This window comes from Taudactylus pleione, unplaced genomic scaffold, assembly GCF_031769625.1.
Source record: "Taudactylus pleione unplaced genomic scaffold, aTauple2 ptg000130l, whole genome shotgun sequence".
In the NCBI taxonomy this organism is placed as follows: Eukaryota; Metazoa; Chordata; class Amphibia; order Anura; family Myobatrachidae; genus Taudactylus; species Taudactylus pleione.
The window spans coordinates 683,330-709,738 of record NW_028284532.1 but is presented as its reverse complement, the minus strand read 5'-3'; the positions used below and the strand labels follow the sequence as shown (position 1 = coordinate 709,738).

Below are 26,409 nucleotides of genomic sequence, written 5' to 3'. Positions count from 1 at the left end.
TAGACCGCGCATCACAAAGAGTAATGACATATGTCGACTGCGTAGATATCCGCACACTCGAAGTTGAAGAGTGGAGATCTTGTCTTACGCCAGAAAAATTCTCAGATTCTGAGAATCCAGCAGTGCTCCCAGATGAAGAAAACCCTGTGAGGGATGCAGGGAGGACTTTTCTGTGACGAGAAGAAGCCCCGGTTATCCTGACCTGGCGGTAAAGTACCTTGGTGATCCTGCTAAAAGTAGGAGACCGTCCAGAGAAAGGAGCATTCGGATACACTGAACAGGTGAACTGTCAGAAAATCCATAAAGCTGGTAAACCCCGGTGGAGTTGAGGACAGACACCAAAAGGCAGAGCCCGAAACTTACAAGTGTTGCTGTGGCACAGCAAACCTGAACCCATGCTGATGAGAGGGCTCTGTATGTACCCGTAGGTACGTATCCTGAATACTCGGATATACCCTAAAATCCCCAGGTTCCAAACATCGGATGATGGAGCATGGACGATTCCACCTGAGTCAAGGCACCGTTGGAATCTGATTCAGGGATTTGAGACAGAGTATAGGCAAAGGAGGACCAGTCGGTCACCGCCCCAAAAAGAAAGTAGAACAACCAGTCCCTCACTGAGATAGTGAGGTTGGCCGAAATAGCTCTGCTTACCACAAAGACTGTATAGCTTTCTGGGATTGTAAGGCCCTGATCAGTTCTGAAGAAGGGCCCGTGTAACAATGCCTGTGAGGAGGCTGCATGAGCAATGAGAGGCCGTTGAGAATCAGTACCTCACTCTGGAAATTCCCCAGATGTAGACCTGTCCCGTCAGGCTGAGGGTATATCCTCAGGTGTAGAAACAGGGTCGTCCGGAAGTCCAGGACTGCTCGGTACTGGATATGGTGGCCCCCGTGGAGGCCGACAGCCTAGGAAAAAACAGGCCTTTAGGCTGACCCTGAGGACAAAAAGACTTAACAGAGTTAGTCCGAATGTAGTGGGAGTAGCTAAAGACGGTATCTCCCCATTAGTGATACTGCCAATGATGCAACGATCTTGTCAAGGTCAGGACCAAACAAGAACTTCCCCCTGGAAGGAGTGTGCACCTCTGCTTTCCCATAACGCAGCCATAGGGTACTGCGGCGGATACAGACGCCGCCGAAACCCTGAAAGTTAGAAGACCGGCATCCCATGAGGTAATCCCACATATGACCACTGCATATTTTGTGAGCGGCAAAAAGATATTTGAACCTCAGACGTGTTGGAGGGGAAAAACGTCACAAAAGCATCACCATGCGATGGCCATGGTAGGACGGGCAACAGGCCCTGAAAACTTGAGTACATTGATTTCAGGCAAAGTTACCACCTACGGATCCGTAAAATTCGTCCAGGCCGGGATGGGAGGCGTATTAATGCCTGTAACCCGATGATTAACATACAAATCCATCCCAGAAGGGGATTTCCATTACTTGTGAGGACCCTCAGGGAATGGGAAACAGGAGGCCTTTGTGACTCCTCGTATCTGGGGACAGCCAGACTCCCGCTATGAGATCCACCCGCTGGGCAGAAAACGGGAGATGTATGATACTGGTGCAGGATCGACATTCTCTATATCCAGAATGAGCCTGGCTACCAGCCCCAAAGCAGGGATAATAATACTTGAGATCGGCTCCCCCCCATGTGAGAGGGAAAGAGCCGAATATACCATCCAGTTCACGGCAGAGCCACTGGTCAGTAACCACAGGGCGTATATCACGCCAATTAGTATTTCGTATAAAACGACATCCACCAGGGTGGCCGTTGTGGTAATCCCTGCAAGGGGAATGACAGACCGATGTGGTATCGGAGGTAATTCATGTACTGTGAAAAACCCCGGCAGGGAGCGATAGTCTGTGACACAGGGGTAAATTGCAAGAAATTGCGAGATACCCCGAGTTCAAAAGGGCAGTATGGTGAAGTAACTCCAAGCGAGTGACGACAATGGGGCCCGCCCGGCGATCCTCAAAGGAGAGGATCCTGAGAAACAACGCCCTTTAAGGGGGTCGTGCAAGGGGCCCGGCACCAGATGGTGCCGCATACGTAAACCTTTCTGAGTTAAAATCCTCCGCACTAATTCCTGCAGGCTATGACTTGCAGGATAGCAATAATGGGTGCAGTATCGTGTGCAATCTCCTGGTCAGATATATCTGACTATCTTGACGGAAATATTAAGCAGCGCCATACCGGTCCTGACTGACGCTAAGATTAGCTGCAGGAACCCATTATCAGCGTACGCAACTCACAGTTCCATCTAAAATATGGCAACGTGCAGCACGCAACAGTATGTGACAAACCTCACAGATATTAACAAATATATATATGTGAGGTCTCAGAACCACCCCAGGTACACCTGTATTAGGGCAGATAAAGAAAAGGGATAGATATACACTGACAGGTGAGAGAAAAAGCAGACAGTCAGCACTAGCATAAGTCACATACAATGCAGAAAAATATATATACATACATAAGCATGACATATAATATACTGCACAATGTCGCTACATTCAACTGCCCAGATTCAGTGTCTGGGAAGGCTATAGCGCTGTGTACACTCACCCAAAATGGCCAGGTACGCAGGGGGACTGGGCTCACTGACATCCTAAGAGTTCTGCAGCACCACAGAGAGAAAATGGCCGCTGGAGACCTCAGAAGAAGCGTGGCCCGCGGAGGAAGCAGCTCAGCGACGCCAGACTGTATTATTGAAAGGCGCGCTGAGCTGAGGGGAGGAGCCGCTAGACAGGGAAGGCTTCCTCCCCTGGCTAGCAATTAACCCCCCGGGATGCCGGCTCCCGCTGCCGCTATAATCCCTGGTGGGCTGTGGACACGCGGGGTATGCCTCCATGGAGGGGGAGCCCGCCGCCACCGCTAGCGCCTCCGGTCTGTCCCCAGAGACCGGAGGCATAAGGCTGCATGTACACGCGGGTCACCGCAAGCGGTGACCACGCGACTTACCTGTCCCCGTCGATCCGGCAGCAGCCCAGGGATTCCTCCAGAGCCCGGCTAGTACAGACTCTGGGGTCCCGCTGCGATCCCCAGATCTGTACTGGCGTCGCAGCGCCGGCGGGGTGTAGGAGCGGCAGCTCAGACGTCCATTGGACAGTCTGATGCTGCCGCTCTGAAGAGTAGTAAAAAAATAATAAAATAAAACTCTTTTAAGCTTAGGGGCTGCTAAGCAGCCCCCCTGCAGTAACGGTGACCCGACTCCGGCCGGGCACCAACTTAAACTGAGGTGCCTCTGGCTGGGGGGCGGGGTTATAGGGAGAGTGGACCCAAGTGCATCCTGGGAGCTAAAAGCTTTAACTGCGTGGTGCCCGGATTTGGTTCCCAACCTATACCCCAAGGTCAACCCTGTGGACCCCCTATGGACCCTGAAGTAGAAAGCTTGGCTCTTCCCCCTGTAACTCCCAGTGGCTGCCTGGGAATTTCATTTTTTCCCCGTGCCTGCTGATAGCAACTTTTTTTATTATTATTTTTAACTACTTTTGAACATTTTCAGCACCATCCGTCAGCTGCATGAGGCAGTGAATGGGACCCCAACTTTCAGGGATAAGTGCCAAACTGCTCACTCTGGAGCATTAAGGTAAGAGGCTCCTCCTGGCATAGGGAGTGCAGGTTAGATGCTGCAGTTCAGCCAGCAAACTGGGTCCTGCACATGGGAGATACGTGCGGAGTACCCGGTGCTGGAGGTTGAGTCAGACGGCACCATGCACAAGGAATTATGATGGTTCATAGTACAGGCTAATATAGAGCTGTCCTAGACCCTGAGGAAATGACCAATTCCTTTGGGACGTCTTCCCTGGCGAGGATTCCCACTTGACATGCTCACAAGGATGTACACTATGGCCATTTACAGGGAGCAGACAGCAGCAGCTCCTTCTCCTTGTTAGCCCTCTCATTTTCAGGGTAGTGGTCAGTTATGGTTTTCTGTGGTCTCTTTTGCAGCTCTAAATACATCAAACCTATACTCTTTCCTCAATTTCCTGAGTGCAGTATGGTGGAGGGACAGTGGCAACACTGTTTTCCTTCTCCAATATGCTACTCCAAATTGCCTTGTGCACAGGCCAGGGCGGAAGCCTTGATCACGGCATGTGAGGCGGAGAGCGAGTGGCAGCACTCAACCGTGAGTGCTCTCCCTGATATGGTGAAGACTGTCTGGGCCAAGTCTATGGTTTAGGATTTGATGAAGTTCTTGCATCTTGCCAAACGCTATTGGGAGTCAAGATTCTTCCTCCTCTGTTGCCCGCAGTTCAGTCATGGGACCACGGGAAGAGATACTGCCCCCCCCCCCTGTACCCTCTGAACATCTCCCTCTGGCCTCCATTAGACACCTACCAGCTGATTGAATCGTACAGCGTGGAACAGTGAGTGGGACGGTCTCCTGAAACAGTTTTCCTGCTGCCACGGAAGACAGTGGCCTCCCACAGACACAGGAGGACTCTTCCTCCTAAGAAGAAAGGAAGGTGGCAAAAGGCTCTATCCTGGGGAATCTTTGTTCCCTGATGAAGATTCCTTTTCGTATGTGACTTGTTTACTGTGATCTCAACTTTGAATGCGGTGATTTTATTTGAATTGTGATAACTATCACAGTAGTTGAATAGGTTTTTTTTTTTCAAAGGGACTGAATACGACTGCAGCAAAGTATTTAACATCTATTTGTACAGCTACTTGGGTCACACATTTCCCTTTCATATAATAGCCATATGGGATATTTATGATATAAATACATATATAAAAACATATTCAATGCTGCATTGGTGCTTTTCTTCTCCTATGATCAGGGTACATCTGATTCTCTCCAAGACCAATGAGGGACAGGCACTGTCAATCGGGGCTAAATTATAGATCTTCTTGTCCAGGTGCTTTACCACTGCAGGTCTTTCTGTAGACAAAACAAAATGTTCTGCCCTAAGGGAAGCCATTCAGCCCCTTCTTTCTGTAGTTACGGAACAGCAGGAAGAAGATTTAGTTTTTCTCTCTTTCTGGACAGAAACAAGTTGATCCTTTAGATACATTCTGAACCTGAAATCCCCAACTTCCTGCTGAGGATGAACTGGTTCAAGATGGAGTACTTGCAACCAATCACCTGGGGTGATTTCTTGCAATTCAGTCCCATCACTTTCAGCAACTACCCTTCGGAATGCCAACATTACTGAGGATGTTCACAAAGATCATGCAAGTTATGGCTGACCTCTCAGATCCAAGGTGGTCACAGGCCTCCCTTACCTGGACTAGCTACTGGTCAAGGTAAATTCACTGGTCTTGCTTCAGGCTCATGTTCTGGATACTGCCCAAATTTTGGAGACACACAATTAAATTCTCAATTCCAACCGGCAGAAGGTCTTCTTAGCTGAGGACAAGATCCTCTCTTTAGAGGGACTCGTGAATGTCCTGTCAAAGATGGTGTCCACTGTCCAAGTGAAAAGTTTTGTTTGTGGGCATTTCAGATCTACATATAAGACTTCACAACAGTGACGAAAGATTACAGCGTACAAGGCTGGGAGACTATCGCTCTTCAGTGCCGGTTAAAGGTTCTTTGGATTCCAGACAAATCCAATATCCAGATAAATGTGCTTCAGAACAGTTTTCAATACCGTAATCAGAGGACGCCAGTCCTTGCAACAAAGGGTCATCAAGATACAGTCTGACATTGTCACTACCATAGTTTACATAAATTATTGCAGCGGTGTTCATCCCTGGGTGGAAAACTGAGACAGCTCCTCAAAAGGGGAAGAAAAAAAAAAAAAAGAGTGGCAGCATCAGACTGGCCCAGACAGCCTTCAAACAAAAACATTCTGAGCATGGGACGGGTCCAGCGTTGTACCTGCCTCTAAGATATGAGTTTAACTTTGGTGGGTTTCTGTAGAGAAAGCTTTTTTTCTGCCAATGTGTACATACTTAAGGCACAAAAAACTTGTCTGAAGTCAAGATTTTCTTACATGGAGTGATGAATGTGCAGCATTCATACAATCGCCTCAGTAGATTTGTGGGATAGCAAACTGTTACTCATGGCTTTGCGTCACATGAACCATTAGGTTCGTTGAAGTTAATGTTCCTTACCTTGAAGACTGTTCCGGTTAGTTATCTCCTCAGTTAAGACAGATTCATAACAAGGGTCACTGTCTAGTAGGTCTCCTGTTTTTCAGCTTCAACATGGTCTCCAGGCTCCATAAGAATCAGATCATTGTCATCCAGGCTTTAGAACAGCATAAGTCTCTGGGCAAAGAGGGCTTTCTTCATTCTCTGGAAGTTGTCATAGGCCTCAGGACCTTCTCATGAAGGATAACTTGTTTCTGTATGATGCACACAAGAGAGAGGCTGGCCAGCCTCTAAACAGACCATTCCCCAAATTGTTCACTTAGGTAAATGGTCAGGCTCCTCCTGGGATATATTACTGCCTGTCCCAGAGAATATGAAGGTGAATTCCACGAGATTGGTGGGCCTCCTGGGCTGTACACTTGTGCTTAGGAGCCACTTGGTCTTCTGTGCACACCTTCACAAACTGAAAAATTTGTGTACACATGTCATTTTGGGGGTTAGATGATATATAGCGCATATTCTGAGCGTACACTGCTTTAGGTACAACCTAGAATTGTCACCATGGTGAAACCAGTGTTCTCCAGTGGATTCCTATAGTAAATGGATTTTTGTACTTAAGTTATATACTTTTCTCGCATTCAACTGGGGGACACTGGACGCCCTCCCTTTAGAGTCTTTATTAGTATACTGGTCTTGTCCATAGTTTTACTATTGTCCATTGAGATTGTGCAAGTCAGGGAACATAGTTTTCACCCTCTACTCGTTCTGTGATTCCTGGCTTTATTAGACAATACTATAGAGGTGGGAACTGTTATTTTTAACTGCAAATTTAATGCATCCAGGTTCCCTATGACCCACTCTGTACCCTATAGTGATTCTAACGTTCTCCAATAGACTATTAAAAAAAATATATTTTACATAAGAAAAAAAAATGTGATTATTTAATCAAATGACTAGCGAAGAAAACTGCAGAGGAGTAATGAATGATAAATGCACAGCAAATAAAATACACATTCTAATCAGCATTCATTTATTAAAGTATTTAATTCACTATAGAACATACCTATGTATACTTCTGCTAGTGCAAGTAGCATATTGTAAGGTAAACTGTAATTCTAGCATAATAAAGTATATACATGATGGAACATCAAGATCAATTTTATTAACCGGTGGACCATTTTTTACATTTCTTTTTTAATTCTAAAATGCCTAATAAAACTAAAATGTAAAAAAAAAACCACACACACACACAAATTAATCAAACGGCAAGTCGCTCACCATGTGCGGGGCTTTGCTGCGTTCCTCCTTGCTGCTGACTGTTCACTGGTGGCTGTGCTGAGGGTGCATTCGGCTGACCAATCCCTTCTGAACTGCCTGCTGAGCTCCCAGGCGCAGGTGTAAGAGACACCTGTGGCACTGGAATGGAATGAGCAGTGGGTGGCACGGGTTGACTGCCTGGTGGGGTCTGATGTTGTTGCTGGTGCTGATTTTGAATGTGCTGGAAGTGCTGCTGACGGGCTCTCAACTCTGCATATTTTAACTGTTCCATGTGGAAGGACTGTCTGTCTGCTAGAAGCTGCTGCCGCTGGTACTCCAACTAGAAAGAGAATGGTCAAAGAGCTTTTAGAAATTAATTCACGCAGGCTTGGTCTTAACTGCGTGCAGTTAGTTTATTGACCACCAGCTGGCACAGGAATCAATGACCCACCATTACAGCTGCTGTTAAACAAAGACCTGCTTATAATGCTACATGCACCATTTAACCTTGTCAATTTTCTATCATATAGGTGTGAGTGGGTACTAGACTCAATAATCACTGTGACAGGTACATATTTCTGATGGATCACAAGCAATTTGCCTGTCACAAATGTGAATAACTATATATTTAACTAGATATCGTCCCTAGTGCTGCCTGCAGCTTTATTCCCTATCTTTCCTCCAATCTCTTCAGCGCTCCCCCACTCTCTCCTCCTCTCTTCTTGCCATTTTACTCCATCTCTCTCTTCCACCTTACCTGTCCATTTCTCTTATCAGCACTTCATTATATTGTACAGATTATTGTAAGCATTACCTTTTTACTTTTCATCTTTACTACTGCATGTTTGGGATGTCCTCACCTTTCCTTCTCTACAAAGTGTTATCTCCTCTGTATGTGGCCTGTACATCCCTGTCCTGTGCCTCTTTTTCCTTTCTTCTATACTGTTATACATTTTTGGTTGTGGATAATGTTGTGATGTGATTGGTTGATATTCAGGAGTGTCTGTGATTTCATCATGATGTGGTATGTGATGAGTAAAGCTGGGTACACACTGAAGCGATGTCGTTCCGATTTAGCCAAATCGGAACGTCAAATCATGCTCATCGTGTATTGTGTATGCACGATATGCACGCACCCGCGGTTGCATACGACGTTGTCAGGTTTGATTTGCTGCACATCATACCTGACTATATCGCATGTGGCACAATGCAGTGTAATGAAAGACGGAACGAGTGATCATTCCGTTGTTCATTATATCGTTCTGATGTGTACCCAGGATGTAATATGTCAGCCTGTCGGCTAGGTACACATCGCTCAGTGTGTTCCCAGTTCGAGTAAGGGAAAAGGAGAGTTATGGTAAAAGTTACCTATTTTAACTCTCTCTTCGAAGTCCATAGGGTCCACAGGGAGACAATGGGGTGTAGGTGGGACCAGGAGGACCGTAAACCAACAGAAAAGCTTTTCAGTCCCAGGATGATCAAGTCCTTCCCCCTATACCCCGCCCACAGCCAGGGGCAACTCCGTTTTGTTAACAAGCCCAAGGCAGGAGCAGGATAGAAGAGAATGAAGACTGGTACACTAAGGAATCACACTCTCACACAGTGAAGGAAACAAGTGACCAAGAGAGGAAACCAATAGAAGCCAGGTGCGTCAGGGTTTATAGGGCCCTGTGGACCCTATAAACTTTGAAAAAAAGAGAGTTAACAAAGGTAAGTTTTACCATAACTCTCCTTTTTTCTTCAGGGTCCATAGGGCTCCACAGGGAGACAATGGGGATGTCCCAAAGCAGTTGTTCAAGGGCGGGAACGCTCCTGAGTGGATAGAACTCTATGCCCGAAGGAAGCATCCCGATAGGCAAATGTATCAAGAAAGGTGTGGACATAGGACCAGGTGGCCTCCTTGCATAGCTGTTCAGCTGAGGCACCACGCCGGGCTGCCCACGATGGACCCACAAACCGAATAGAATGAGCAGATACTGTAGCTGGCACAGGAAGGCCAGACTGCGTTTAAGCCTGTAAGATAGTCATGTGAATCCATCTGGCCAGAGTCTGTTTGGTATCTGGCCAACCCTTCTTGCTGAATTCAGTAAGGACTGAATGGCTTTTTGTAGCAGTAGGGCCTTACTTTGATCCTATGGAAGTGCTGTGCAAAAGAACTGCTGGGGGGGTCGCCTTAGGAAGGATAAGGCATATCCATGGTAGACCACTTTTCTTACCCAGGTGTCTGATGCCAAAACTGGGCGAACTGAAGAAGTCGGCCTCCCACGTCAAGCTGTAGGCTTGTCCTCAGACTTGGTAGGTGGACATCTAGTAGCCAAGGTTTGTTTGGCCCTAGGCTTGGAGGCTTTGGCTGATGCGGACTGACCCTTAGCTTTTCCTTAAGGACGAAAGGACCGAAAGGATGACAACAAGGCATTGTATTATATGCAGAGGGCAGGAACGCCGTCTTAGAAGCTGCCAAAGCAGTCACAATTTTATCTAATTCTGGACCAAATGGATATCTCCAGAATAAGGAAGAGACTCCAGAGCCCTTTTTTGAGTCTGAATCTGCATTCCAGGAACGGAGCCAAACAATACGGTGGGCCACTACTGAAGTGGCAGATATCCTGGAGGCCAGGAGAGTCGTATCCATAGCTGCTTCTACCAAGTAGGTGGCTGCATCTCTAATGTGAGATATGTAGGATAGTTGTTCCCTTGAAGCATCAGGGGGAAATGTCTCTTCTACGGCCTCTGCCCAAGTCTCAATGGCTTTTGCCACCCAGGCCGTAGTCCTGGCAGGACGAGTAATAGCTCCTGTAAGAGAGTATATGGATTTGCGACAGGCTTCTATACGTCTATTTGTAGTCTCCTTCAAGGAGGCTGCAGTATGGATGTGTAAGGTGGAATTCTTAACCTGGCGTGTTACATGAGAATCCACTGCTGGGAAAACTTCACATTTAGTGCAATCAGTAGCTGGAAGAGGGTAAAAAGAACTTAAATGTTTTGGAATTTGAAACCTTTTACCTGGCATATTCCAAGCTTCACTCATGTGATCAGATAGCTGGTCAGAGTGAGGAAACTCTAGTAAAACAACCTTTTGTCGCTTAAGAGCATGTTTTTTCTTAGGAGCGGGTTCTTCCTCTTCTACTTATAAAATAGATTTTACAGCTCTCACAAGAGCAGGTATATTTAATTTAGAGGGTGGCTCCTCATCTCCTGAGAAAGTCAGAGTGAGAGAGGTCTGCATCTTCTGCCCCCCAGATGATATATCAGAATCAGATAACTGGGTGGAATGGGACGATAACTAAGCACGTTTAGTAGGTAAAGGTTTTTCATTTTGCAGCATTTGCTGAAAAACTGTAGAGGTATTAGCCAAACTCTGGGCCTGATTCAGAGCCGGACGCTATTTGCGCTCGCTCGTTCAGAAAAAGGGGCCGGCTATTTAAAATTGAGTGCTCGCTCTTTGCGGTCTGTTGACGCCTCTATGTCTGAGCGAGCGAACAAACGAAACATGCGCTCGCTATTTTGTAAAGACGCCCCCTGGCCGTCCGCATCATACGCCATCTCCGCTATTTATTAGATTAATCGAGTACATCGAAAGGCGTCTGAACTGCTTGCAGTGCTTGTGGTTGGATTTTCCTACCGCAATCATGCGATAAGTTCAGGCTAAGAGACAACCAAGTGACATGGTCGATGACGCTGCTCTGTTAATTATGCACTCCCATAAAACGCCCGTTTTGACGGTTTGACATGCCTGCGTTCGGATCTCCACTCCCCGATTTCAAGCACCTTCCCCTGTTACCACCCACAAACGCCTCATCCTGTCACTCAAATTAGCAGGCACTCGCTATTTTGCGAACACACGATTTCCGACCGCACTGACTGGTTGGCGCATGCGCATTACGACCCATACGCATGCGCAGATGTGCGAACATCGCTCGGAGCGAACAAGCGGCCGCTTACGAGCAGCTCTGAATCAGGCCCTCTGTACTGAGGTAGACAGTACGTCTACCCATGGGGAAGGCAAAAGGATTTGCAGGGAGTACCTGCTGTGGCCATCCCAGATTTGCAGGGACTGCTAAATCGTCCGCAATATTTGCCAGCACCTGAGAAAAGGCAGCCCAGGGTGGGTTTATGAGGAGACACCGCGGCTGAGGGGCCTGAGGCTGTGTAACAATTGGTACGAAGACCATCCTGAATGAGGTCCGGAGCATCCTGGGATTGGTGTCCGGTCCTCCAGGTCCCACCTACACCCCAATGTCTCCCTGTGGAGTCCTATGGTTCCTGAAGAAGAAATAACAGAAGTGTTTGGAGACTGTAGATGTGTGTTATGCTGGAACTCCCTGGAAATAATTTCACAGACACAGATGGGAGGGAATCAGAGTTCAGACGAATTGTCATTATATTACAAAATTATCATATCAATTTTATCATTCTTCAGCTTATCTATTATATAATGTTCTATGCTGTCCTGTCTGTGCCATGCGCAGTGGGAGCCGGAGAATGGGCCTCCCCACAGTGGGAGTTCAAGCTGTAGACTTGGCCTTCAAATTCCCCAAATCTCAATCAGATCAATTAGGACTTAAAGGATCTGCTGCTAGCACCTTGTTGCCAGATACCACAGGACACCTTCAGAGGTCTTGTGGAATCCATGCCTTCACGGGTCATGGCGGCATGAGGGGGACCTACACAATATTAGGCAAGTGGTTATAATGTTATGGCTTATCTGTGTATGTATATGTATGTAGTGTTCACTTTAGGTGCAGGGTGCTAATCAGCCACCGTAGATTTCTATGGGGGCTGCTATTTTTAACCCCGGCAGCTAACACAATTTACTTTTTCGTAAAATGTACCTCTCCATCTGCCCGACTGACACATAACACACGCTCAATACGTGCACAAATGCCAAATCCGGCTCCTAGGCATGCGTCGGGATAGAGCTTTTACAGAAGCTTTGTCCTGGAGCCCATTTTATATGAAGTTGTTGGTAAATATGCCCCTTAGTAGCTGTGGAATAAACCTGCTTAACTCAATGTCTGACAAGTGGGTATAGCAAGCTACAGAGTAAAGCAGGGGCGGGTTGGAAAAGCCTGGCCTATTAATAAAGTATTTAAGCCATCACCTACCGCTTCCCTTTCTCTGTCCATGATGGTCTCCAACTCCTCAAAGTGCCTCAGTTTGATTTCTAGCTTCTTCATCTGAGTCTCTACAAGAAGAGCCACCAGGGACTTGATCTTTCGCTCCTCTACCGCTGCCAAATGCTAAATAAAAACACAATTACAGTGAGGAGGGGGCAATGAAATAATTATATTACCATATCATATAACGGGCTCTTGCGGTAGACTGTACCTTCATAGTCTCACAATATGACCGTACTGGCAGCTCAAGAAACACATGACAGTAATCTGCTAGTGCAGTTTAATAACATTTAGTTATAAACCTCATGTTGGAGTGTTGCTATGATAAATTTATTATGAATTATTATGAATGCTGTAAAAAGTGCGCTACATTGAACTACTCAGACGCAGTAATTGGTAGGCTATAGCACTACATTACCTGACTTCTGAGAGCGGTATGTAGGGGAACTGGATCCAGCGTTTTCCAGAGAGAGCTGTAGATGAGCCTGCAGAAAATGGCCACCAGAGACCTCTGAGGGTGCGGGGTCTGAGGAGAGCAGCGCAGAGTGTCCAGACCGCGGTGGAATAGGGCCTTGAGCTGGGGGAGGGGCCGCGGTAATAGGGAAAGCTGACCTCCCCTGGCTAATTTTTGACCACCAGGCTGCTGGATCCATGCACCATGTACCCTGGTTGTCTAGTGGATCACACGGTCGAGGCCTGAGGTAAGACTGCCCAGCCGCAAGCGGTAACCCGCCTTACCTGTCCCCTGCGTCCGAGTTGCAGTCTGGGGTGCTCCATGGGGCCGGCTGGCATGGTCACCGAGAGCCCCACCAAAAGTACCAAGCGATACTATGGAGTTGCTGTGCCCGGAGGGGCTGATGGAGTGGCAGCACAGAGGTCCTAAGGACAGCCTGATGCTGCGCACTCAGTAATAAAGATAAATAAAATTAGAAATCATAAAAATAAAGCTTTGGGCGGCATAAGGCAGCCACTGTTATAAAGGTGATCTGAGCTCCTGCCGGACACCAAGCAAACTGATTTGCCTCAGGGGCGGGATTTAGGTGGGAGGGACCGTTGCATCCTGGCAGTTGAAAGCTTAACAGTTTGGTGTCCGGTCCTTATCCACCACCTACACCCCATGGTATCCCTGTGGATCCCAATGGACCCTGAAGAAAAGAATAATACCAGGACACATCTGTATATTGGTGCACTTACTCTCACTGTTCACCAATTGCATTGTGTCATCCCTCTATCCCAGTAACGACGACTTAAACCGTGGTTACAGTGGAATACAGAGGTCTTGTCTACAATAAAAATGTGGACAAGCAGTATGTGACCTCCGGATGGATGGTACCGTGAGCTCGATAAGTGCTAAACCATGTTTACAGTTGTAGTGCCGGCGCAGGAGAAATGCTTTAAGTAGCTGTCGACCTAACTGTGCCCGTGTTCCGGAGTCCACATAGTGCTGCTCAACATTCTTACTTTCGACTAGACAACTACATATTGTTACGGTTTACAAATGATTAACAATAACCACTGACAAGCGTCACTGCAATGGTAAATCCTGTGCGCACAACTGCCTTACTCACCTTAGCCTTTACAGCAGCAGCTGCCAATGCAGCAGCAGCAGCTGTAGATAAGTTGCCCTCTCCGATGTCTCTCTCTACTTTGTTCTTCCCATCAATCTCTTCCTTGTCGGTCTCTTCGGATCCTTCTTTACCATCTGAAACCTTCTCTCCGTCAGCTGCAGTTAGCATAAAGAGAATAAACAACATCGAGGCCGTTATTGTACATCTTGCAGGAACTGTCACATATGCAACATGCTATGAAATAACTTTAACTGGAACATTAACAAAAAAATTAAAAATACTAAATTGCTACTCTTTTCACCCCATCACTGTGCTCTCAGACATTAGGTTATACTTGCCCAATAACATGTTGCTTGTAGCTCAAATTTGTAAAGGTAAATCCAAAGGGCATGATGTTCCTGCTATACATTTGATGCTCCAGAGGACCCACCTTTACCCGGTGTGTTACTTATTATTTCATGGTTTCCCAAAAGGAAACTATAAGTCTGTAATCCCACGTATAACAGATGCCACAGTAGAAGCATAAATGGCTTTTAGGTCAAGCAAAAGGTAACGAATTCTACTGCTTATTAATTGTGACGTCCTGTCTAGTATAAACCCATACATAGATATAATATAGCACATGGTGGCAGAAAATTAAACCTGCAGCATTCCACATGACCAAGTGATGGAGGTTTTTTTCCTATTGGGAAGCACCTACCCATGTCAACATCACTCTTATCAGAGTCCTTATCACTGTCTACATCTTTGTTCTTCTCATCCTCCTTCTTTACAGCATCACTCACACGTTCCTTCAAGTCATCCTCTGGGACAGCCTCGCAGGGTGAATCCTATGGAGTACAGCAAAAATATGTGATTTATATAACATGGGTTTTACATATACGTATGTGTGTGAATTATACTGTATATACAATTAGACACCCTCTTGGGACCACTTTGCAAAATCTACAAACCTTATTTGGGGATTTGCAGGTCTGCCGCCAAATAAATAATGTACCATTCAAGGACTGAGCATCCCAGTGCGGTGTGCCATCAACCCAGAGAGAACCACTACCACCACTAGAATAGTTCCTCTGGACTGGCAGTCTGATCCAGCAGTACACTGAATAAGAGGAGGCACCACATCTCTTCCTATGGTGCCCATTAAAAGGACAAACAGGGCATCCAAGTGATGGAACGCCCGAATCCCAGAAAGAAAGATTAGCAGATAACATACCACATCCAAGGAGTAAAGGTCCACATACTTGGAGTTGTGAGGGCAAGAGCACTAGCCACCTATTGATAATAAAATTAGAAACAATCTTAGGTCGATATTCATAGAAATTCAGGTACAGCGACCTATGGAAACAAGCAAAGAGATATGCCTAGCTGAAAGAGTAGCTAGATGAAAACTTGGAAGTTCTTATATTGAATAGTTTCCACGTAGTCCATTCGGCAACACTGGAACACCATGGGGTATAGAGTGCGGTCCAGGGAGCTTTGACACTTTAATTTCACTTGCATAATCCCCCTCTATACCCCACAAAGGACAGCCCGGGAGTACAGAACAAGATGGAAAGGAGAAAAACAATGTTCTCAAATGAGAACAACAATCCTAACAAGGATGACAGTAAAAGAAACTATGAATAAAAACAGAAACACAAACACAAGAGCAAAGGGTTGATATCCAGTGCCCTTTACTGGACTACAAGAAAAGGATTTAATGTAAGTATAAAAATATAATTCTCTCTACTCATCCACTGCAGTACACTAGAACAGCACAGGAAGGCCCAACGATGCCCCTAAAGTAGGGTACCCTCAGCAGTTGTGGTGTGCAGCACACTTTTGTACGCAAAATTTCTGTAAAAAGGTGTGCACTGAAGACCAGGTGGTTTCCCAGCAAAACTACTCAGCAGTGGCTTTGTGTCATACTGCCCAGTAGGCTCCAAGCGATCAAGTGGAATCCATCTTTATATTATCAGGAATGGGCAGCCCTGATAGAAGGTTAGCCTGGCAAAATACCAAATAAATCCAACTTGGCAAAGGTCTGTTTGGGCTGGGTTCTCTGCTGTGCTTAGAATGTTTTACATGTTTGAACCCCAGGGATGAAAATAACTGCAATGAGGCTGGAGTGTTTTGCTCTACCCAATGCAAGATCCTGCTGGTCTCATTATGGTCAGGACACACTTGGTGCCCCTTTGTATTTATGCAAGTTAAGGAGTTGTTAGACTGTATCTTGATCGATCAACCTCACAAGAACTGGTCAACCAGAGTCTTGGAAACTGCTCTGGAATGAATGGGAATTAAACTGCAATTTCCCCAGGCCTTCACCAGTCCCAGTAGCAAGAGGATCTTATACTCCTGTACGACCACCCTTTGCTGACAGGTGTTGAACAGAAAGCTCAAGAAGACCATCAGCTGGGAAGAGGTCAGCTTCGATTTTCCATAATTGAGAATCTAACCATGAGCTTCCAAATGTCTAGGTTGAATTTGCTTGTTGGGCAAATCGTCCTTATAAGGGAGAGCATAATCAGCCTGGATCTAAGGACAGCCATACTGCCGTGATCTTTGTGAACACCCCTAGTTCATGGCTCTGCTTGACTGAACTGCAAATCTGAAGATACGCTGGTGTCCCTTTCAAATTGGAACATGTAATTATGCATTCCATGTGTCCGCTTTCACCAAAGGCTTCAAAGAAATGCTCTGCCAACGTTAGTAGTTCCAACTTCAGCCAATAGTTCAGACCACCTCTCCCACCTCCTTACTGATCCAAGCTAAAACTAAGCTGGTATTTATAAACCACTGGCAAATGCAGGTGAACCTGCACTGGCCATGAAAGGCCTTGAAACCAAGGGCCTGATTCAGAGCCGGACGCTCTGACAAGAGCGCTCGCTCTGAATTAGGGCCCTCCTACCTAAAATTGGAGCGGCCTCCTCTATCAGAGCCAAAAGCACTCCCACTGACATCACTAGTGATGTCAGTGGGGCCGGCCCCAGACGGTAGGCGTTCCCATGGGAACGCCTCCATCTGGGCAGCAACGCCCCCGGCACGCCCACCAAAGGGGGCGTGCTGTCACTCACCATCCCCTTTGGTGCGAGACCCCCAGCGACGGCTTGGCCGTCGCTATTCGGGTCTCGCGCATGCGCACGACGGACCTCCCTCCGTCGTGCGCATGCACACTAGGGCACCATCGACCCGCTTGCGAGCGCTCAGTGCTCGTGAGTGGGTCTGAGTCAGGCCCCAAGTTAGGTCATCTGTTGCTGTCAAAATGGAGACCAATGACTCACATGGAGGGAACAATAGAAACAAATCAATGCTTGGCTTTTAAAGGTGTTTAGCCATCTTACTGGGTATACAAGCAAGCGTGACCATTGGTCCGCCGCCTCAAATGCCATTCATTGTGAAGTGGTCATGAGACAACTTTGTGTGGCATTTGGAGCAGGTAAATATTTTTACCACTGTCCCGCCACCAGGTTGAGCCTTGGACCCACTAGTCTTCCAAGATATATAGAATGAGGGACGGAAAGGATAGGACAGCTGCAACTGCAAAACACATAGACCAGAAACAGGGAAGAGTCCATAGAAAATACAACAACCCAATACAACTCACCACTACTCCCACATAGGTGAGAGAAAAGTCACACCAAAGGGACGAAAATCTTCCCTCAAGGCTCAGCACAGGAGGACGGCAACCATCTCAGCCATTCTAATTCCTGAACCCCCCCCCCCTTTTCCCCAGCTGAACTGCGGATTCTAAACCACTGCCTGCTTCTCCTTACCATTCCATTGGTGCGCTGTCCAGGGTCCTGGCTCAGAGGCTGAATGTGCAGGTATTACCTATGGAAGCAGTGGCTGGGCTCTATATGGTGGAGCTCAATCAGTGGGAGCAAGCTCCACCAGGCATCCCCAGCTGTAGTTGAGAAATGCAGCTGAAAGTCTGTCAAAAGTAGCTGAAAAAATAAACCTGTAATAAAAAAAGGCTACACTCAGCAGTCATAAAGCCAGCGCCCACCTCTGGTGGGCATTTCACAAAACTGGAACTCCCAGGCATTCCAATGGGGTATATACACAGAACAGCTTTGGCTTTTATCTAAAAAATAAAAGTGCCCAGACTGCATCACACTCTATGCCCTATCTCACTTTTTAGGTGAGAGAACACAGAGGAAAATAATGAAAGGGCTTAAAGAAAGCACCCTGCTTAACAATCAGAATCAGAGAGAAAAAGGAAACATTAACATATGGAAGCAACAGCAGCTTATGCTGGAAAGAAAAATAAGGGAGTTAAAGAGAACTCAGCACAGGTCTTATTCCAAAACATGAAACTTTTATTCCGCACATCAGACAGACTGATCATGTTAAACTAATTTGAAGAGTAAAGTCCAAGCACTCAGGGCAGACACAATGGACTTCTGTGGGTACCAAGTACCCATTGTCCAATGATGCAGGAATACTGGCACACATCCAAGACTAGTGCCCCTTCTGACTACTTGCCACACCAGAAGTGTTAGCGGTTATCCCTGTTCTCCTGTTACTCTCTGGCAGTGTCGTGTGCAGAGCCAATTGGTCTTGTGCATTCAAGCAACAGTCTCCGAGGGATTATACTGGAAACTCATGGTTCTACAGGCCCCATGGCGGCCGTCATCCTGAATTCCTAACAAGGTGGTAGGTTTTCGCCTGAATTAGAATTGCTGTGCGTTTCATCGCTGAAATAACTAATTTTATTGGCTTAATGGTGGATGCATAGAGTACCAAAAGTATATTTTTTGTTATTTCTCTGCACATTCTGGATGCCAACTTAGTGGATGTTGACTACTCATTGCCTACCCTATTATATTATAACCTTCCATCCCGACAAAACCGGTTCTGCCACAGAGCCACATCCCAAGCCAGTACCTTGTGAGTGAATTGACGCACATTAATAAAACAAATTAATTTAGGAGGAGTAAAGGCATTATGGAATACAGAGAGAGAATAGGGTAATTCACTAAACAGGAAACTGCAAGCAGATTTATAGAGGCCACTTCCTTGTGTAACAAAAAAGTATTATCTTTTATTAAGAAGGCGCCACAAAGTACCCAGTGTCATACAAGGGATAAACAAGAAGATATTTTCAGAAGTAGAGCCTTACATGATAGATGACACAAGGACATACTAGATTATATAATGTCAAGAAGTATGCAGAATAAGAATGAATGCATGCAATTTCAACTAAATCCCATTGCAGAGTGAAGAATTCAGCCTAACAGAGTATACACATGGCAGACAGGAACATATCAGTTAGCATACAGAGCCAAATTATCATAAGACATAACGGAGGACATGAGAAAGATAGAGAAAGGACAGGCGTGAGATGTAAGACAGAGGGGACCCTGCCTGTGAGAGTTTAAATTCTAAAGTGACGGGGTGGTAAGAGAAAATAGGCATAGTGTGGAGTGCTGGAGCATAGATTAACATCTAAGGCATCAGGGACTAGTCCTGCTTCAGAGTTGAGAAGACAAGGCTAGGTCCACAGTCATGATAAATGCAAGGGCCTAAATGTAGGACAGTCCTGGAAGGTTTACCAGAGCACCAAATATGTTGGGTGGTGTAGTAGATCTTCATGGTTTCCTAGTTGTCCTGGTTCATTTTATTATAGAGCAGAATCAAAATGATTTGGCTTCATTCCCTTTCTGGTAGCGGGTGCAATGTTTGGCACACTGCTGAAGGTTTGGGATGCAAGTGGAGCCCTAAAGCAGGATGGAGGAAGCTAAACAGGGCTTTATATTAGAGAAGGCCAACCAGAGCAGAGAGTTCTAGCAGCAGATCGGCCAGGCCACTTATGCAGACAGCAGGCCATAGTGAGTGGGGGTTTGACTAGTAGGGACACGAGGAGGAGGGTGTAGTAGCAGTTAACAGACACCAGAGGGCTCAAGCAGGCTCAGAGAAGCTGCAGGCCATTAGAATGTGTGCTTAATTTCCAGAGCTGGATCCAGGACTGGTTGTGATTGCGGGTCCAGGTGCCCCATAGGAAGGGTCTGGGTGTCTGATTGCAGAGGAGAGCAAGCTGCAGGGGGGCACAGGGGACTGTAGCTAGTGTGGCAAACATCTGATTGGCTGGAACCCCAGCCTCAATTACTGTGGATGCTGGAGAAGAAACAGCTGTGACATCTGGATGGATGATGGAGCAGCTACTCAGGCTACTCCAGATGGTTTTGGGACCCAGCTGGTTGAGGATGCCACAGTGGCAAACTCATCGGGTGCAAGCTCTCCACTGGGTACTTTATATTTATCTCACAGAAAAGAGGCATTGTGTCTTTAAACAAGGAACAGAGTAATTCAATGGATATGTAGAGTATATGTTTTACCTTTGGCTCTTTTTTCTCTTCTGTGGTCTGTGCTTCCAAAGGGGGCTCATCTGTATTATTTTCCTCTGGAAATGAAATGATCATACGATCACATGCTTTGAATCATTGCATATTAACAAACACTTCTGTAAAAATAATCCATTACCCCATGAGACCTATTTATGGGAAAACCATGCATTTGACACCCTGTTACAATTTTACCCATGGTATTATTTTTTGTTATGCATTCTTTATATAGCATTAAATGTTTTATTACACTGAAAGAACGCAAAGGCAACCTGCACTAAATGAATCATACACAGAAAAAGCAATGACGTGTAAAATACATATAGGGATTTTATTTATACACTAGCATAAATATGGAAAATTCGAGAGCTGTTTAAGCAAGTGTTTGGTTAATAACGGTCAATAGAGTGATTATCGGAAATGGCCAGATAATGTCAAATCAGACTGGCTCTATCGCAGCCAGCTAGTGTGGTCAGAAGATGACTGTATATACTGTATAGGCAGATTACAGTCATATTCTGACCACACTATCAAACTGCGACAGATCTGCAACTTGGTCTCAGATATAGAATATCTGACTCTTGTCTGATCAGTCTGTCTGTGGCCAGATTCATCTCTAACACATTTATTTTGCAAACATATTTTGGGTATAATAGAGGAAACAGTTGAGTATTCCCTACCATGGGTTTCATGGGTGTTCCTTTTGGGACAATCTGTAGAAGATACCAATAAACACACAGAAAAATTGATAACACACCACCTCTGCTGATCAGAGAAAGAAATAGTGAAAGCCTACAAATCCATCCAGTTCTGATTAATGTTTTTATATACTAATTTAAGGTATTTGACACAGTAATCAAATGACACACACAGCACTATGCATCATGCGTAGGCATGATCTGGTTCTGCAGCAATTTTGAAACTACAAGCCCTAAGATACTATTACAGCCGCGGCAAGCAGAGCTACGTACTTCCAAAATAGGCGGACATACAGAATTTTCTTATCTTTGCTAAATGTAAACTAAGCCAAGTTATAAGACACATTTATTCACATGCTCCTGGATAGACGTCCAGTCTCATTTATACTGGAATGAGTAAGGCATATGTAGCAGGTACAGGGCCTATTAAAACTAAATAATATTGGAAGACTAAAAAAACAGAATGCAAAACATCTTCATTGTATCCAACATTTAATCACAGGGCACAACAAGAGCAAAAAAAAATACACCACACCGAGCAGTAATTACAGGGTCTATTTAACATGTTGACATCATCCAGCATGTCCGAACGATCCAAAAAATGTTTGGCCGCATCTGGCAGTATATGCCAGCGGCCCAATATTTCTCCTGTTCCTTTACAGGGGAGGAAAGGGGAAATGTCTCCTCCCAGGGGAGGAACCCCGATATCGTGTGACTATAAACTGTGACATATCTCACAGTATATGGCCACGATATCAGATGGCTTCAGTTGGTCAGATAAAATGCCAGTTAGCCTGATAAGCTTTTATCTCACAGTGTATGCCCAGCATTAGCCTTGAGATCGCCAGTCACGGTTTTGCCACTATTCATATCCAGGACACAATACAAAAAAGTGTAGCTTCCCCATTATTGTTTCTATGCAATATTGTAGCTTGTCCATATCTATTATAGTGTGTGTATGTATAATTATATATATATATATATATATATTCAATTTTGATTGAGACTCTATGCGGATATCAAAGGTGAGGTTTACAATCTACTGCCTACATACTGTGCTATTTACTCGACCCCTTCATATTACAGACTGTAGCAGCTCCCTCAGCCACAGAAAAATGAGAGTTATGGTAAGAACTTACTTTTGTTAACTCTCTTTCTTCGAAGTCCATAGGGTCCACAAGGAGACCTTGGGGTATAGGTTGAGAACCAAATCCGGACACCACGCAGTTAAAGCTTTCAGCTCCCAGAATGCATTATGTCCACTCTCCCTATAACCCCGCCCTGGAGCCAGAGGCACCTCAGGTTTGTCAGTAGCCAAAGGCCGGAGGAGGAAAGAGAGAGAGAGAAAGAAGACTGGAACACTCAAGAACCGAGAAGGAGACGGGAAACAGATGACCAGTAACATAGCCCATATGAAGCCAGGTGCGTCAGGGCGGGTGCCCTGTGGACCTTATGTGGACCCTATGTGTGTGCCCTGTGGACCCTATGGACTTCGAAGAAAGAGTTAACAAAGGTAAGATCTAACCATAACTCATTTTCTTCTTCAGGGTCCATAGGATCCACAGGGAGACCTTGGGGATGTCCCAAAATAGTCATTTTAAGGGTGGGGATGCTCCTGCACTGAGAGGAGAATCTGGCGCGCAAAGGAAGCATCGTGAGAGGCAAAGGAATCTAATGTGCAGAACCTTAGAAAGGTCTGGATAGAAGACCACGTGGTCGCCTTGCAAGGCTGAACAGCCGAGGCGCCACTGAGAGCCGCCCAAGAGAGGCATTAACAAAAACCGTAACAGGAAGGCCTTCCTGTGTGTAAGCCTCTCAGATAGTCAAACAAAGCCATCTAGCCAATGTTTGATCATTGGCAGGCCATCCTTCCATGTGAAATCCATAGAGCACAAATAAGTCAGATTTCCGGAAGGAACTGGTACGGTCCAAGTAAATCCTGAGAGCACAGGCCACAGCCAATGAAGCCTCACCTGCCGAGAGGACTGGTGACTGAAAGGCCTGTACAATAAGTTCCTGAATAATATGGAACTTAGAAACCACCCTAGGAAGAAACACAGGGCGAGTGCAACTCACAGCCCTGTCGTGGTGATATATCCAGAAGAGGGAGCCACATAAGAGCGCCCCCATTCTGACACTCTCCTAGCAGATGCAAACGCCATAAGAAAAAGAGTCTAAGCTATAAACTACAGGAGGTCTACCGAAACTAGTGGTTCAAATGGAGGCCCCTGGAGGGCTCAAAAAACTACTGCCAAATCCCAAGGAGCCCCAAGGGGGGGCAAAGGGAGGTGGAATCCAGAGAAAGCGCTGCAGAATATGTGTGCGCTATATAAATAACTGGTAATAACACCCTGAAGGAAGGTCTGGATACCCGGGAGTGGATCAATTCTACATTGGAACAGGTACGCAAATTGGAAGGTCCACTTCACTGACAATGTGTCTCCGAAGGTTGCTTCGGTATCTTTAGTTCTGGACCCGTACACCGGCAGTTTGTGATTGTGTCGGGAGGCCATGAGGGCCACCTCTGGAAGGCCCCATCTCCTCACTAGAAGTTGAAACACCTCTTGGTGAAGAGACCAGTCCCCGGTATGCTCGTCGTGACGGCTGAGGAGGTCCTCTTCCCAATTGAGTTCCCGGAATGAACACTGCAGAGATGGCCGGGAGGTGACCCACGGCCAATGTCAGAATGTGTGACACTTCTGTCATTGCTGCCCGACTTCGAGTGCCTCCATGACGTAAGCCACTGTTGTGACATTGTCGGGCTGAACCTGTACAGGTTTTCCGTGAAGTATGTGCTGGGCCAGTTTGAGGAACCTGTAGAAGGCTCAAAGTTCCAATATGTTGACTGGCCAGGTTGATTCGACCAATGTCCAACTGCCCTGAAAAGACTGCGGACCGGTCACTGCGTCCCAGCCCTGGAGACTGGGGTCCGTTGTAAGGATTACCCAGTCCGGGATCCAAAAGGAGCGACCCTTGGTTAGATGAGATGTCTATAGCCACCCAGATACAGACGCACCTCCGGAGAGAGCATCATTGTCTGAACATTGATCCGATGGAGAAACCCGTTCCACCTGGAGAGGATCAGTTTTAGTAAAGGCCTGGAATGGAACTGAGCATATTCCACCATGTCGAAGGTGAACACCATGGATTCCAGAACCTGCATTACTGAGTGCTGAGTGGATGGACACTCGTCGACTGTGGAGACATCTGCGCACTCCTAGTTGAAGAGTGGAAATCATGTCCGAAGTCAGAAAAGAGTCTCCGATACTGAAAATCCTGCAGGGCTCCCAGATGAAGCATTCTCTGTGAGGGATTCAGGGATGACTTTTTCCAGTAGATTAACCATCCGTGCTTGTGAAGGAAAGCAATGGTTCGCTGTATATGGTTTTGAAGCACCTCTGGGGATCCTGCTAAGAGCAGGAGGCCGTCCAGATACAGTAGCAGTCAGAAACCCTGTGCAGGTAGGCTGTCGTGATAACCATTATTCTGGTATACCCCGGTGGAGCTGTGGACAGCTGGGGAGGGGGGTTTCCAGGCAGCCGGAAACCCCCCTGCGTTTGCCTATGCCCCCCCACCGTCACCCCGTTGTTAATTAGACTTCTGAAATGACTTATTAAATACATCCACCTTGTGCCAGCTGATACAGTGGTTGGTATAAACTGGATTTAGACTCCATTTTGCCCCACGAGTTCTCAAGCATGTCAACCCATGTATGCTACTACTCAATTCCATCTCCTGCAACCTCACCTGGTAATATGACACATTGGGGGAGATACATTATAGCGGCACGCATCGAGGTGAAGCAGGAAGTAGTAGCAATAACATCTCATCTGCTTTAGTGGGGAAGTGAAAACTCTCCCCTCTGACGATCCCCGCCAGAGCACACAGCTCATCAGCCTAGTGCTGTGTCTTACCTCAGGCCGGCTCCACTGGGCATGCGCAAGATCTCACATGCAGCCAGGAACGGTGCTGTCCCTACTGTGGTGATAGGAAAATGACAGCTGCAGCTGTCATTACGAATCGTGCCACTGACCGTTCATACATTGGAGGCACATCGGCATAGCGCCCCAGTCATTTACCACCCAATCCCACATGAACAGAAGGGGGAGAAACGGAATCAGCGCACATAACGAGCGCTGATACTGCTAAACCCCCATATCGCCGGGTGATACATAAACCTCCATTGTTGCTTAACATGGACTATCATTATTATTACTGCATTCTGTCTTCACACATTTTGAATCTGGCATCTCTGTTATTAATCCATTGACTTTGTACTTATATGTGGGATATACTGACTGCTTTGCATGTCTCTCCTTACTGCCACATCATGGACTCCTACTCTACCGTCCCCCTTCTTCCCAACCAGTATCTCAGAAACTACTGTTCTTTTTATTTTCTTTGTAATTTCCCACTGCATGTTACACTTCTATGAATTGCTCATCCTGCCCACTGTGACCTATGTAGTGCACTCTAGATGGCGCCCTCATCTGGTGGGGCAGAATGAACAACCCATTGAAGTATTTATGCAGTTGATATCTTGTTGGTCACTGCTCATTTTATCCTGCTACGACTTATTTCCATGTATTGCTTATAGCACAATGTAACCATTGTAGTGCACCCAACAGTCTCGTCTGGTACTCTCTTGTGTAGAATGAACAATGCATGGTTCAGATGATTTTGCAAGGATCTGGTCTAGTATTTTTTTATCTCCCCTATTATGGGTCATCGGTTCCAGGCATTGCCTATTCATCCTAATGTAATTCTATATTATGCACTTATAATGGCTGCCTCACCTCGATCATTTATTGGTAAGATGAATAATCCTTGCAACTGAAGACCCAAAATGGCTGCCACACCTTTGTATTATATCTTCATGGTTTCTATATTTCATAGAAATCTAAACCTTTGTATTATGTTCATGATTTCTGTATTTGTTTGAAAATCTACACCTGTATTATGTTCATACTATCTGTTAAGCGCCTTGATTAGTATTGGAGAAAAGCGCTATATAAATAAAATTATTATTATTAGCATGCTCATGCATTCAGAACTAATAATAAATAAATCATGATAATCATGGATATAAGGGCTGATTAAACCGTACACAATGTTTTATTCTGATTCTCACCGATCCTCTCGTTTTCTTCACAGGTAGTGCCAGCAATGCCACTGCTCTCAAGCCCATAACTGGGATCTGGTTTACCCGTCATTTTGGCTGCGTCTTCCACCTTGCGGACATGAGCTTCCACTAATGCTGTGGGAACTTCCTCCTTCATCTTGGAAAACTCATCTATTATGAGTGATAAGAAAGCTAAGCACTTGAATAAGGAACATATGCAAAAATTCTGCATATTCTGGTCAACAATACGATCTGTGCCAAAGT

General features: G+C 46.0%; 1 protein-coding gene across 5 annotated transcripts in view; it reads right to left on the bottom strand.

Moving 5' to 3' along the window:
- The window catches only part of SMARCC2 (SWI/SNF related BAF chromatin remodeling complex subunit C2), a 116,590-nt gene that overhangs the window by 7,537 nt on the left and 82,644 nt on the right, over positions 1-26,409 (bottom strand). For 3 of the 5 annotated variants that reach the window (XM_088473049.1, XM_088473052.1, XM_088473053.1), the window contains exons 21-27: positions 26,131-26,316; positions 21,006-21,038; positions 20,320-20,384; positions 14,697-14,826; positions 13,997-14,151; positions 12,417-12,551; positions 7,333-7,651 (exon numbers count right to left, since the gene is read on the bottom strand). In XM_088473049.1, coding sequence (XP_088329175.1) covers positions 7,333-7,651; positions 12,417-12,551; positions 13,997-14,151; positions 14,697-14,826; positions 20,320-20,384; positions 21,006-21,038; positions 26,131-26,316 — 1,023 coding nt within the window. The remainder of the gene's footprint in view (positions 1-7,332; positions 7,652-12,416; positions 12,552-13,996; positions 14,152-14,696; positions 14,827-20,319; positions 20,385-21,005; positions 21,039-26,130; positions 26,317-26,409) is intronic. The other 2 variants (XM_088473050.1, XM_088473051.1) reach the window with 2 other exon arrangements.